The sequence below is a fragment of the Triturus cristatus genome, chromosome 5_1 (genome assembly GCF_964204655.1).
Source record: "Triturus cristatus chromosome 5_1, aTriCri1.1, whole genome shotgun sequence".
Classification (NCBI taxonomy): Eukaryota; Metazoa; Chordata; class Amphibia; order Caudata; family Salamandridae; genus Triturus; species Triturus cristatus.
This window is the reverse complement of record NC_140587.1, coordinates 126,965,410-126,979,201: the sequence shown is the minus strand read 5'-3', so window position 1 is coordinate 126,979,201 and position 13,792 is coordinate 126,965,410. Positions and strand designations below refer to the sequence as shown.

Sequence of the window (13,792 nt, the reverse complement as noted above, 5' to 3'; positions counted from 1 at the left end):
TTTATAAAAACTGTGCAACCTGTAGGGTAAACCATCATGTTAATATCACCATTCAGTGATAGCAAAGACGAAAATGTAGCCGCAGGCAACTTCCTAATTAGTCACTTAGATTTCTACAAATTTCAATACATCACCCACACCTTCTCAAAATAATACTGCAAGAAGCAGCAACCAGGTTTCATCCTGTAGAACACAGAACCAGGAATATCCTTCACCAAACCTCAGGCAAATGCCCATCCTAGGTGAGCCCTGGAGACTCCTCCAGTCTCGCAAGTCCTGGGGCCCTATCCCATGACACCGCCACTCAAAGCTGCGCACTCCAGCACTCACCTGCCTCCATCTATCAGGGGCTGCTATAGACGCCGCCTTACACCCATCCAGATGATATCCTTGCAACAGAAGCCTCCCCAAAATGAACAAATATGGGGGTAGTCTCAACCTTTCATAGTCTATTGAACTTTCATCAGTAATTGGTGGTTTATTCCTTGACGTATGTGCTTCTGTTCTGTGCCCACATGACTTATCAGTGGTTTTATCAGCAGGTTTCTGTAGGTTTGCAATTGTTAATGGTGACCAGTCTCGTTATGTCACAGAACATAAAGTATAGCGCCTGGGTACCCTCAGCAGCACCTGAATACCCTCGCGGGTAATTAGCCACGCTCTACAAATTCACATAACATATCAATATTTGTAATTAGTATTCAAATAAATGGGATAAATAAATTTGAATGAGACAAATTGATATATAGAAACATCTGGACAGGGACGGACAAAAACAGTTGGAATAAGAAATCCAAAAACACAGGCAAGGAAAGACAGACAGGTGGACTGGCCGGGTTGAACATGGATGCTCACAGATGAAATCTGCCGGTATAAAGAGAGGGACAGTAATAGTGACAACCAGAGACAAAACAAACAGTAGTAACTGAAACAAATGCCCAACTTCCTATATATGAATCCATCTATTTTGTACTGGCTAAATACAAAGACCCCCATGTCCAAGGTGTCAAGAATACTACAGTCAGACAAGCTTCTGAAGGCTACCGTGAATTCATCTGTCAACATGTGAAGCTTTTAGTAGCTTTTTGGTACAAAGGAAAGGAGATTCAAGCCTCAGTCGGTTGGTGAAGCGATGGAGATGGCATCAAGTGATGTCGGACTTAATTTGCATGCTGCAAACGACTTAAGAATCCATAGAAATTTGAATTTATAAATCTCATCAATTCAGGACATACTAGGAATTCTCCGGGAGATGCTCTTCCAGCACTGGCTGAAGAAATACACATCACGTATGTGCTACAGGCATCACCCTATTAGATAAGGTGTCCCTTATACCAGAGTATGGATTGATGCCCAAACAGGCCAGCTCAAGTAATACAGCTAATTTAGATCCCTCAATGCTGAACAATAATATACATTTGAAGATCTTGCATCTCTTTTTAAAATCTGGAGATGGTGGTGGTAACCGAATTGCAGCATTCCCTGGGTATAGAGAGATCCTAGACCAGGCTGGCATCATGCCCTGGCACAGATTAAAGCCTACACTGGTGCCAGTGATTTTTTTATTTACTTGCAAGTGTATATCACACAAACCAAAAGGGTACCTGAGCACTTTAAATGAGGGCAGTTACTACTCCATACAAGCAGTTCACAAGAGAGCAGCAACTTATGTTTGGTACTAAAATCAATATAACGTTACACCAGGAAAACAAATCTCACACATGAACAAGTTTCCATCGAAGGATACAATCTGTGCAAAGTAGATATTTGATAGCAAACACAAGACAAATGGATTTCCATTATAACTTTCAATATGGCCACCAAGATTATACATGGACTAGGTACAAGTTTGTAGAAAGTTGGCGTTCTAGATGTTATCAGAGGGATCAAGGCACCACATGGTGTGATGGGTGTCATTCCAACCCTGGTGGAAGAAGGGACACGGTCCCTGTTAATCATGTAGGACTTGTCTGTAGTGTTCAGCCCTGTACCACTCCCTCCCATTTTATCAACTGACATCTATTGCTTCTGTTAAAGGAACTACACCAGAGTGGGGATGCTCCTGCACTGGAAAAGAGCAGCTAAGGAAATGTAGGCAATTCACTTCACCCACTTTTAGGGTGAACTGCGGGGTCTCCAGGGATATCCCACATTATCACACCGATTTAAATGTTTATCTCATACCCTAAATGGACTGCCTCCCATCCCAAGACATACATGTGTCAAGGAGTTTTTAATAATCACTGATTGGGTAAATAAATGGGTCCTAACACCAAATGGACAACAACTGATATGGCCCTTTGGAGACCTTAGCATGTCTAACACTTGCCTTCAGTGAGACACCATCCCGCTCACCTTTTTGGTCACCTAAAGATGTTTGCAGAAAAGGTCCAAAACCCAGAGTTCCATTGGGATGCAAATCCATGACAGACTCTCAGATAAAGGCAGGGCCAAGAGCAATTGCTTCAAAACCCGTCAACGCATGCACATAGTTTAATTCTAATGGAAAACATCATCAGCTTGACTATGCCAACACCCTGTATCTCAGCCTCCCTCAGTATCGGCTTCAGCAGGGAGTTCAAAATCAGCCACTCAATTACTCTCCTGATTATTTTAGAAGGAGCTTGCGTTACCTCTTCTGAGATGTCAGCATTGGCTTACTGTCGAAAAGTGGATCGATAAAGATTTTAAAGTTGGACTTATAAATCTCTATATAGTCTGGCCCTCACATGTCTGACTGATAAATTTGTACCTTACATGCCATCTCCTCTGCTTTGATCTACTAGTTTAAGACTCTTGGACGACCCCCAACACTAAATGCAAATCACAGGAGAACATTGCTTATCCGTTAAAGATCCCAGACTGTGGTTAACTAACTTTCAGCCCTGATTATTGTTGGAGCTGGTGCAAGTGTCAATTTCTCCCTGTGTTGGTGCTAAAAGACAGCTGAGTTTCTAAAAGGCTTGGTATAAAGACAAACTTATATAAAGGAAAATTAATAATCCAACCAAAAAACACTATGCCATGTAATATTCCTTTCACATTACAAACCACACTCTATTGCACTATTGAAAAAGCAGACCTCTGTGCTGTATAACCGGGGATCCAGTCTTTGGTGCATGCTCTCACCTGCCATCTACTCAGAGGTAAATATCACTTGTCCATCAGCTAGAAACAAACACTTAGCATTTCCATCTATTATGTGGTTTTGTTTTTCAGCCAAGTAACACTTTGTGGGAAATCGGTTTGTAACATTGAGAAACAAAACTCCCCATTCTTTAGACACTTGAAGAAAGATATGCAGACAGATTCACAGGGACAGAAAGACCTAGGGGGAATTACAGAGATAAATAGAAATAGAAACAATGTACAAATACTGCACGTAAACTCGGAATTTGATATATTAATTTGCAACAAACCAAGCAAGTTTAAACGACACGAATGTACAACTAGAAGAATCTGTTTGGCAGTTTGCATCAGGTTACCAATTTCAAAATTGTTAGCTTGAGTAGAGTGAGGTTCTGTCTAACAGTTTGCATTGTGTTCCTTGTTATAGGGTTGAAGGTGGATCTACCCGTCCTTGGATCATGATGCTTTCACATTATGGTCATTTCGTCGAGTCGGTGAGAATCCTGCTCAGTGGCGAGAACGGGATGCAGGTGGCTTCCATCATTGAGCACCTGGCTCATTTAAGGCGTTCTAAGCTTCGGAGTCTGGCTCTGGTTGGAGAAGAAGACCCTGGTTCATACTTGGAAGCACTTCAAACGAGTCTACAAATCTTGTTTGATGTCAGTCCTGCCACCTCTGTTGGGTTTACGGAGGTGGATTTCAGGCAACTGTCCGCAAGGCTGGAAGACAGAGCGTTCATTTCATTGGCGATGAACAACTCCAGTTTGGAAAAACTGCAAATAGCTAACAAACAGCCATCCATCCATCTGCAGCCCAGGTCTCTCCGCAGGATCCTGAACTCATGCAGGAGACTTTCCCACCTTTCAGTGTGGAGCTCCTCCCTGTCTGAGGACGTTGTTCGAGCCTTTCTGCAGGAGGGTAGGGCACCCCTCCAACTCCTGGAAATTCACTATGGGGGGTCAAGTACAGGGTTCATCTCCAACCATCTCTGGAAGAAGCTGCAAGAGAAGTTTCCAAATCTGGTGGTCCAACTTTGCTTCACCGTGGACATGGATGTCAATAGCATACTGGATATCCTGCAACCGGATGCCCCTGTTGTTTCACTGGACATATGTGCAAGTTCTGGGTTGGACCTAGTCTTCAGTCATGTGGCTCAATACTACCATCGCACTATAAAAAGTTTAATTATTCATGGCATCGAGACCCCTGAAACTGCCAGAGCTGCCTTGATACTCCAGAAGAGATGTGGTCAGCGGGGACAAATCATATACCACACTACTACGTAAGTCGTCTCTCCAATCAACTGCTGCTGTTACAATTCCCTTGGTAAATGGGGGCATCACTGTCTCAGACAGTATTGAACACTGAGCAGATGTGGAATTTTTGCTCACTGGTGTATACTTAGTTACCAGGAGTGAGGGTGATCATTACTTCGTAAAGCAACAATTGTGAGGTTCAGCATTTCATCTTCACCATCATCATCCGCTAATAAGAGGTCTCTAGGCGTGTGTCATCATGTAATCTAGAAATGGAAGACCTGAATGGATTTAGAGTTAAATGAAGCAATATTCCGAACTGGAGTAACCACGTGCTCTACAAACTGCTAAATAATAATAATAATAATAATAAATGTCAGCCATCTTTGGGACTGAATTTCAGAAAATGGGACCCTTCACTGAGAAAGCCCTGCTACCTTTGCTTTTAAGTTTAATCCGAGGCAAGATCAGCAGCCTGTGAGCCAGACGTCTAAGCAGGGACATCTTAAGGATTTTGGGGGCCCTGGGCCAAACATATTTTGGGGGCCCCTGTTCAGAACAACTTTGAATTTATGTTCCAATTTGAGCCCCTGTTTCCCACACAGTTTCCGCTTCCTCAGCTGTGTTAATGATCCAGTTTTCATCATAGGCATTAGCCTACAAATTCCCGATGCAAACAGATGCGCGCAGCTGTCAGTGATAGGATTTAGTGTTTCCTGCCATGCTACTATGTTTTTAATACTTTTTAAATTGTATATGTGTAGCTTAATTACTCTGTGCTTTTTAACAATTTCTCCTACCTACACACACTTGCACTTTACTTGATTCTGCTTGCCTACACCTCCTTGTCTGCTTCGATTCACATCTCGCTTTTCCTCCAGTCCTGGTCCGCCACGACTGATACGCCGATTGTGCGGAGGGCTGGGGCTACTATCGGGCTCCACACTACTGCCCACTCAGTTTCCACTTCCTCAGCTGCGTTAGCGATCCAGTTTGCATCATTGGTATTAGCCTATATATTCCCGATGCAAACGGACGCGCGCAGCGGGCGCACCGAAGGTGCACCAAAGGCAAGCCCGTCTGCGCCTGGAGGCGTTCTGGATGCGTCCAGCGCCAGCCATGCTGCCCAGTTCCCCTCCAGTGAGTTTCTTCCACTATATTACAATAGGGAAAAACTGCTTAGCCTTAGGCGGCCACCATTATGTCAGTGTACAGCGGCTGATCCTTGCTTTGAGGTAGACTTTTGATGCAATAAGTGCAACTTGTCTCTCCTCCAGCCCAGGAAACTCACACCCAAGATCCTCCCATGCAACAATAAGTGTAAAAACAATAAGAAAACAGAGGACTTAAAGGCCATCCTTTTAAATTGTCGCTCTATACAAAAGCATGAACCACGCATTTATGGCCTACTTTTAGACGAACAGCCTGATCTTTTATTTCTCACTGAGACCTGGCTGTCTGAAGCCTCCAACCCTACTATCACTTCGGCCATCCCTACGGGTTATAAAATCCTTAGGAGGGACCGGCCGAGTGGGAAGGGGGTGGTGTCACCATAATTTACAATCAAAAACTAGACTGCTCTCCCATCCTGATGGAAAAGATCGAGGGCGCAGAGTCCTTAGGCTGTACCTCATCCCCCCCATCATAGCTTAGCTGGTGTTCTCATTTACAGACCTCCCAGTGCCATTGGAAATTTTATTAGTACGCTTAATACAGCCACCACCTCCCTGGCCTTAAAATACAACAACTGCCTTATTCTGGGAGATTTCAATATACATATGGACAATGGAAAAGACCCTCTAACAATTTCCTTGTTGGAGACTCTGCAGGCCTGCAACACGTTTCCATCTATTTCTTCGGCCATCCATGAGAAGGGCCATACCCTAGGCCAAATCTTTCATGACTTTGACATATCAGTAAGCCTACCTCTTCCCATTATCTGTTCTGACCACCTCCTCTTAAAATTCGTCATTCCCAACTCTGCCACAGCCCTCGGGCTAACGCAGGGCAGTGGATCCCTAATTACAGGACGTTCCATAAAATATCCATCCCGATGTTCGCAGACGCCCTCGGTCATTCTTCACCGGAGCTGTCTGGCTGCCCTGACTCGGACGCCCTCTCAATAGATTCATGGCTCCGAACCAATATTGATGCAGCGGTACTGGTTGTTTCGCGCTCCTCAAAGAGTTTTGCCCCACCAGCTCTATGATTTAATGATTCCCTCAGATCTAGCAAAAGAAATTGTAGAAAAATGGAACGGAAATGGAGTAAATCCTATCTACCTGTGGACAGGAAGGTGTATAAAGACAACTTAAAAGCTAATTACATTCTCGTGAAGGCAGCCAAGAAAAACTTCTTTCAAACCAAGATAAAAAATGCCCAAAATAAGAGTAAGGAAATCTTTAGCATAGTCAAATCCTTTACCTCCCCGAAAGCCGGCACAAAGGAAGGGCCATGCACGGAAGAATGGTCTAAGCAAATAGCTCAGTTCTTCCACAAAAAGATCTCCATGATCCAACAAGCCTTTACTAACATCTCAGAGGAAGAACTGACCTTCTACCTTAGTTCTCATAGCAAATTTCACCTCTTGGATCCTCCATCTTTACTAGCTTTGCCTGAGTTTCAGCTTGAAGAGTCACTGACCCCTCTCCAAAGCATTAAGTCTGGCCCTCCTACTGACCCATGTCCAGCGAATATCCTGAACCTATTGGCTCCCACCATAAACCCCACGGTAAACCATCTCTTTAATGCTTCCCTCTCCTCAGACAACATGCCGAAATTATGGAAGAATGCTAAGATTCTTCCACTGATAAAAAAGGCTAACGCCAAACCGAAGGACCCTGCCAACTACAGGCCAATCTCCCTTCTTCCTGCCCTCTCCAAAGTATTAGAGAAGCATGTAAACAAGGTTCTCCAAAAACACATTGAAAATGGGAAGCTCCTTCATGAGTCCCAATCCGGTTTTAGGGCTAACTACAGTACGGAATCTTCTCTGCTGGAAGTGACTGAATTTCTCAAGGGTAAGCTGGACCAGGGAGGCAAGGACGTATTGATACTGCTCGATCTGTCGGCTGCCTTCGATACGGTCCCACATGAGAGGCTCCTGTAGAGACTTGCGAACATCGGCCTGGGGGACCATCCTTCTTGGCAAATAGATCTCAGGACATCTGGCTCCCCCCTTTCTCATCCCCAGTTCCAGCCATGAATGTAGGTGTCCCTCAGGGCTCCGTTCTCAGTCCTACCCTTTTTATTATGTATCTATCCCCGTGCATTTCTGGTAGAGGAAGAGGGCGCCAAAATTGTTTCCTATGCTGATGACACTCAGCTGATTTTTACGTGTGAAAAAGGAACCGACTTTGACGGGGCAATGATTAGGTCTTGCCTCACAAAGGTTTTTAACTGGCTTAAGATCAATCAGCTGAAGTGCAATCCAGACAAAACTGAAGTTGTTTTCATTAGTAAACCAGAAACACCTGACAGGAGCACTTGGTGGACAAAAGATCTGCTGTCCCCGCCTGCGGAAAAGGAGAAAGTAAAGAATTTAGGAATTGTCATAGATAAGACACTCTCCATGCGCTTTCAAATCCAAAATCTAACTGGCACTTGCTTTGGCATACTCTGGATGCTAAAAAAATTCCTGCCACTGTTACCGCTTGAGGGCAGAAAGATCGCGGTGCAGGCTCTGATGACATCAAAGCTTGACTATGTCAACAGCTTGTGCCTCGGTCTTCCCAAATCCCTTATCCAGTGCCTACAGGTGGTACAAAACGCGGCGGCCAGAGCCATCCTGAGACCTAAACCCAGATCTAGTATGAAACTTATTCTTAAGTCTCTACACTGGTTCTGCATAAAAGAACGGATCGACTTCAAAGCGATGACCATCTTCTTTAAAGCTTTCCACGGCTTAGAAGCCGGCTACCTAAATAAGCGAGTTAATCTCTACACAACATCTAGACCCCTAAGATCTTCCAATGCCAACCTAGCCATCGTGCCTAAAATATGCCCTGCCCGCACTTGAGGCAGATCCCTCTGCTTTCTAGGCGCAAAATTGTGGAATAGCCTTCCTGAGTCTCTGAGACTAACCACAGACCTACACTCTTTCAGGAAGGACCTTTACACACGCTTTCCTCCCGCTGTCACGTGCCAGGACACTCTAGTCTGAGTAGCTGCGCTCTTTGATAAATACACTATTTCATTTCATTAGGTCCCTGACAGTGCAAAGGAACACTCGTTCAAATTCTAAGGGCCTTTTATGCCGCTGGTGCGTCATGTTTTGTGACGCACTGGCAGCATAAAAAAATGTGCCATTTTGCGCCCTATTTACAAAGTGACGCATCTAGGCAGATGCGTCACTTTGTAAACCCCTGCACCACATTATACCTGCACCAGGTATAATGTATGCAGGGTGGGTGTTGCCCCGCAAAAAGCCTCGTAGAAGTGGCGCATTGAAATCTATGAGAACTCAGTGCGCCACTTCTAGGACGCCATTGTGTCAATATCTTACACCTGCCTCACAGCAGGTGTAAGACTGATGCAGGGCCTTTCACATGGGGCTTGCCCCATGTGAAAGGACACATTCCTGGAGCTGCGTCTATTTTCAGACACACCCCAGCAATGCATCACTTGTGCGCCTACAAATACGTCAGATATACTGCTGTATCTGTAACTCCTTGCAACATGATGCGTCATACAGTAAATATGACGCATCCATCATGTTGCAAGGAGGGCGCGCTATGAAGTGACGCATCCTATTTTCACACAGCGATGCATCACTTCTCATAAATAAGGCCCTAAATGTGTTTACATCTAATACTCAGGGATAGTTATGTGTGTTTTCAATATTGTAACACAGCAGTAGCTCACCAATATTACTACAAATAATCTCTGTGACGCCCTCCCATTTCTTATATGTTAGGCCTTGTTTTGATCTTAAAGAAAATTCTTTTATGTATATTGCATGAAACAAACACAACATTTCTCTGCAAAATGGCTGTACTAGACTCACACATCAGGTACATAAAAATAAATTAAAGGAAAACAGTATTTAAAGCAATCTGTTTGAGAAATATTCAAGGTCATTAGGGCAAAACTATGGAGAACAGAGCTGACTGTGTCAGGGGGCCCCCTGAAAGGGTGGGGCCCTGGGCCAGAGCCCACTTTGCCCATGCATTAAAACGTCTCTGCGTCTAAGTCTAATTTCCAGGGCCTTCTTTGAATCGTGATGGTTGGGTTTAGGGCTGAAGAAAAGGATCCCTTTGAGAGCACTGTAGAGTACCTTCTTACCCAAGCCCAATAGTCATGGTGCCACAGGGGGAAATGTTTGCATTTGTGACATAAGCTGTGGTGTACTTAGATGGACTTGAGGTCTGAGACAATTTCTTAATTTTACTAAGCACTGAAGAAGCCAGTTAATTTGACTGAATCTCAGTGAGCCCCCATTGGGGTCAGATATTTTCTACATTATGTTTTGTATTGTCTGATTTTGACGCCTAGGAGCTAGGTTCTGTCCTGGCAGGTCTGTGCGGTACAGAAGCAAAATTCTCTTCAAATGACCCTCATCAAAGCTAAGAATTATAGACCATAATTTTATGTTTGGATTCTGGCTTTTGATATGTGTACATGGTATAGTTTTTGCCCAAGGGAAGAGATTTGCCCATTGTATCCTTTTACTCTTGAGAAAAAGCAAAACTCAAGAACCTTGCTGCATCTTGAATATAAACCTGCCGGAAGGATCACCCTTTGTCCAATTTGCTTCACTGTATTAGTCAATTGACAAATTATAATCCCAAATATGGATAGAAGGTACGATTGCATATTCACCAGATTACTATAAACGGCAGATTAACATTTCTGAGGAGAAAACAGCCAAGATCATTAATCCAGGTAGAAATTCCAGTTCAACAACTACAAACTGTTCCTACTACCTCAAATTTGCAGCTTCAGTTAAAATTCAATTGATTCCAAATGAATCTTGGGTCTGGTCCTTGGTGTCAATTGCTTCCAGTTGAAGTTAGTTTGCAGTTGTTGTTCTGTTGACCACATATGGTCCAATGTCTAAGTACCTTTAACCATCAACTGGATCCAGTAGAAACCACTTGAACATGCTGGACTTTTTTTAAATGGTCCTTTGATTTAAAATTAAAATAAAGAAAAGTTGTATTTTACCAACGTGTAAAAAATAAAAGATTTAAGTGAATGGATTCCGGAGACAGATACAATGGGATAGTAACAAGCACAGAAATGAGTGAATCATTTTTTTGCCATTTATGCGTGTACACAAAAATATCAAATAGTGTCCACAGGATATCCAAGCATTGGTGCAAAATAAAGTCCAGCACATCTCAGAGTTGATCCTAATCTGGCCTCCACATGGAAGACCAGGAGAGGTGACCTATGAGAGATGTCAGCCGTTGGGTGAATCATCCTTATTCCTTCTTTCAAGGTTTTATTTCTCTTCCATGAGAAACCACACTGGCACATTCTTTAAGAAAGTAATTGCATATTGCAAGTGAATTTGTTGGAACAGTTTACTTAAATGTTCAATAAATATTTGTATTCTAATATATGATATGAAATTTTGTCTCTGTGATGGTCATTTCAATATGGTAAAGTGGATATTATTGTCATCTAGTCCTAAGGTTTTGTCACTTGTCCCTAGAATCGATCACTGATCGGAAGGTACACACACACGTATATGTATTAATGCAATGGCAGTAAAAATGAATGTGTCTGAATAACATATTTCGGGCAAGTGTACTAACAAACACACATTCACACATTTATTTCTACAGCCCTAAGGCCTAATTCTGTGGTATTAGCACAGTACTCCATAACTGGCATGGGAAAATACATCCTGCTGGCTCACAGAAGGCATTTTACAATGTTTTTGCAGAGGAAAACACCTATACTAATAGCTGTAAAGATTGTTGAGTGCCATTTTATCTCAATGCAAGGATTTAACACATTGTATCTGGTTACAGATACTTTTGTTTAGAACTACTGTACATGTCAAAATAGCACAGTATAAACCAAACATGCATATGCTGAGCATAACATGTTATTTATCAAGATTGTTGAGGAAGCAGAGGGGCATCATCTTGTGAGTCAGGGCCCCACCCCCACACTTAAAAATGGTCCTAAATTGCACATTACACGCTGTGTATCTGTGTGCGTTTATAGAGTTATATATATGGAGGAAGATAGTATGTTACTAGCAAGCTCATGAGAGACAAATATATAATCAGTAAGTGTTGGACTGCCTCTGCTGCTAAAAGTGGGTCCACAACTACTACTGACATTACTATGAGCATTAAAGAAATTTCTCTCTAGAAGCAAATTCAAAAGGAATTTACCCTGTCGATTGTGCCAGGCTAATGGATGAGCATACTTTGTACTGCTGACGACTCAAGGATATGCAATGGAGTATTATGATCCAATTTTAGTGTCCAATGTCAGGATGAAAGAGCAGCCCAATGTAGACTTGCCAATAACAGACAAAATTAAAGAAGCGGGTAACTCAATATAATCAATGAGATACTAAATTTATTCGAGGTGAAATGATCATTGTAGAAATACAAGATATTCTCTGCTTGTTAACAACAAAGCTTGAAAATTGAATCCGCTCAGGAGAAGTCGGTAACCTGGCAATCCAATGAAATCGCCACCCAAATAGGAGGGGCCCCCTTTGGGTCTTCAAGAGATAGCTGGAGAAACAGGAACCATAAAAGCAGCATGTCCATCTAGCGGTGGTTCCTTCATAACCCAGGTTTCTTTCAATAAGACAATATCAAAGACCCTGATTACAGTGAGCCAGTTGTTATTAATTACTTTAGTAGAAAGCAAAGGATTATTCCTCGATAAAATGCTTAGATCATCTTTTGTAACAAAAAGTCCCTCCAAGAAATAGTTAGAGGTAAGAAAAAAAAAATCTGAAGTCCTAAATTGGTCATGTTACCAAGATTTGGCAATCATTCGTTATCGTCTAAAGATTCTAATGGTACAAAATGATTACATGTCGGCACTGAATATCTTTGTTCAGGTCACAGGAATATTAAGGGGTAAGAATGGTGTCCAGCAGATATAGGAAGGTACAGAGAAGGTTTAAAGGAAAAATCCCAGAGAGACAGCCTTAGTGTGACTACCTAACAGACTTCCATGCTTTAATAATGTAAAAAAAAAATATCACCAGGAAGGTGTAAATGTTTAAAGTAGATCATCACACTTTCCCATTACCTTTTTTAACAAAAGGGTGGCCTATCCATGAAACGCGCCTGACCATAAGTATTTAATCAAAAAGGGATGGTGGGCACCCAACTTGTTTGTGTAGCCAATGTACTGTCTCATTCTTTAATTTGTGACAAGTTTCATATACTCTTTTGCCAATGGAAGGAACATAAATAAGTATCATTACAAGGAGTGTCTTTTGGGAGTAAGTGAAGGACATGATCGTCACTGTTTGGGTCCTTGATAAACATTTAATGGAAGTGTTCACATTGTGGGCGGTACAGGAATTTGGCACACTGATACCAAGGTGCAGTAGAAGTGTGGAAGCCCCCCGGAGAGATTGGGGAGAGTGACCAGCCAGGTTAAAAAGGAATGAGAGGGGGGCAATAGTTGCTGACAGTGTTAGAGATGCATAAGAAGATTGTCCCTTTGTTAGGCAACGTAAAGCATAAATTAGGGGACATCGATGGAGCAATAAATTGCCCACAGGAATCTTGGCCAGCCATAACATTTGAACATTCTCAGAAACTTTTGACTCAGTGGCCAGGAGTCTGGCATTACATTGCGAGAAACATGGATCAAACATGCTATTAACTTATTAAAATAATATCCACCACAGATTGCAAAAAATGGCCATTGTCTGAATCTGAATTACATGTTGGTGCAAGGAATGGTGGGGATGTGTCCTCACCAGGTTCAGAACCGTCTAGAACATCAACGCTACCATGGATCTCTGCCTCGACAAAGAGAGTAGTTCGCGCACATGGGCCAATCACTGAAGTGGCATTTGAAGAAGCGAAAAAATAAATAAAACAAAGTCCAGCCTCTGTGTGGTGCAGATGGACCCAGTCTTAGGCTCCTCCTTCTTGTGCCCCCGCACAGCCTTATGGTAGCAGTAGTCTCTAGCACAATGCATCTCTCAGTGCACCCCGCTTGCTAATTAGGCGTTTAATCATTGGAACTAAGGTTATTAAAATGTTAAATTATCATAACATCTGCTACTTTGCCATTGGTGATGGTATTTTCTAGGCTCTGCATATACCTGAAGAGCGTCTTGGTGTTAATGTGGATTGAAAGAGACAGCCCCATCAGTGCACATGCATCCAGGTTCTCAAGGTCTTACTAAATGTAGAGTTGTGTTTTGTGGTGCAGATGAGTTTGGGAAGAGCTCCACAGATGATCCA

The 13,792-nt window shown here is 42.8% G+C and overlaps 1 protein-coding gene across 3 annotated transcripts in view; it reads left to right on the top strand.

Annotated features, from left to right (window-relative positions):
- LOC146830366 (uncharacterized) overlaps positions 1-13,792 on the top strand; it is a 138,765-nt gene that overhangs the window by 108,200 nt on the left and 16,773 nt on the right. Inside the window, exons 17-18 of one of the 3 annotated variants that reach the window (XR_014961421.1) lie at positions 3,557-4,879; positions 9,577-10,960. Coding sequence is in view for 2 of the 3 variants with exons in the window: in XM_085604556.1 (XP_085460682.1) it covers positions 3,557-4,415 (859 nt within the window). In the remaining variant the exon portion in view is untranslated. Of the gene's footprint in view, positions 1-3,556; positions 5,956-9,576; positions 10,961-13,792 lie in introns of those variants that run through there. The other 2 variants (XM_085604555.1, XM_085604556.1) reach the window with 2 other exon arrangements.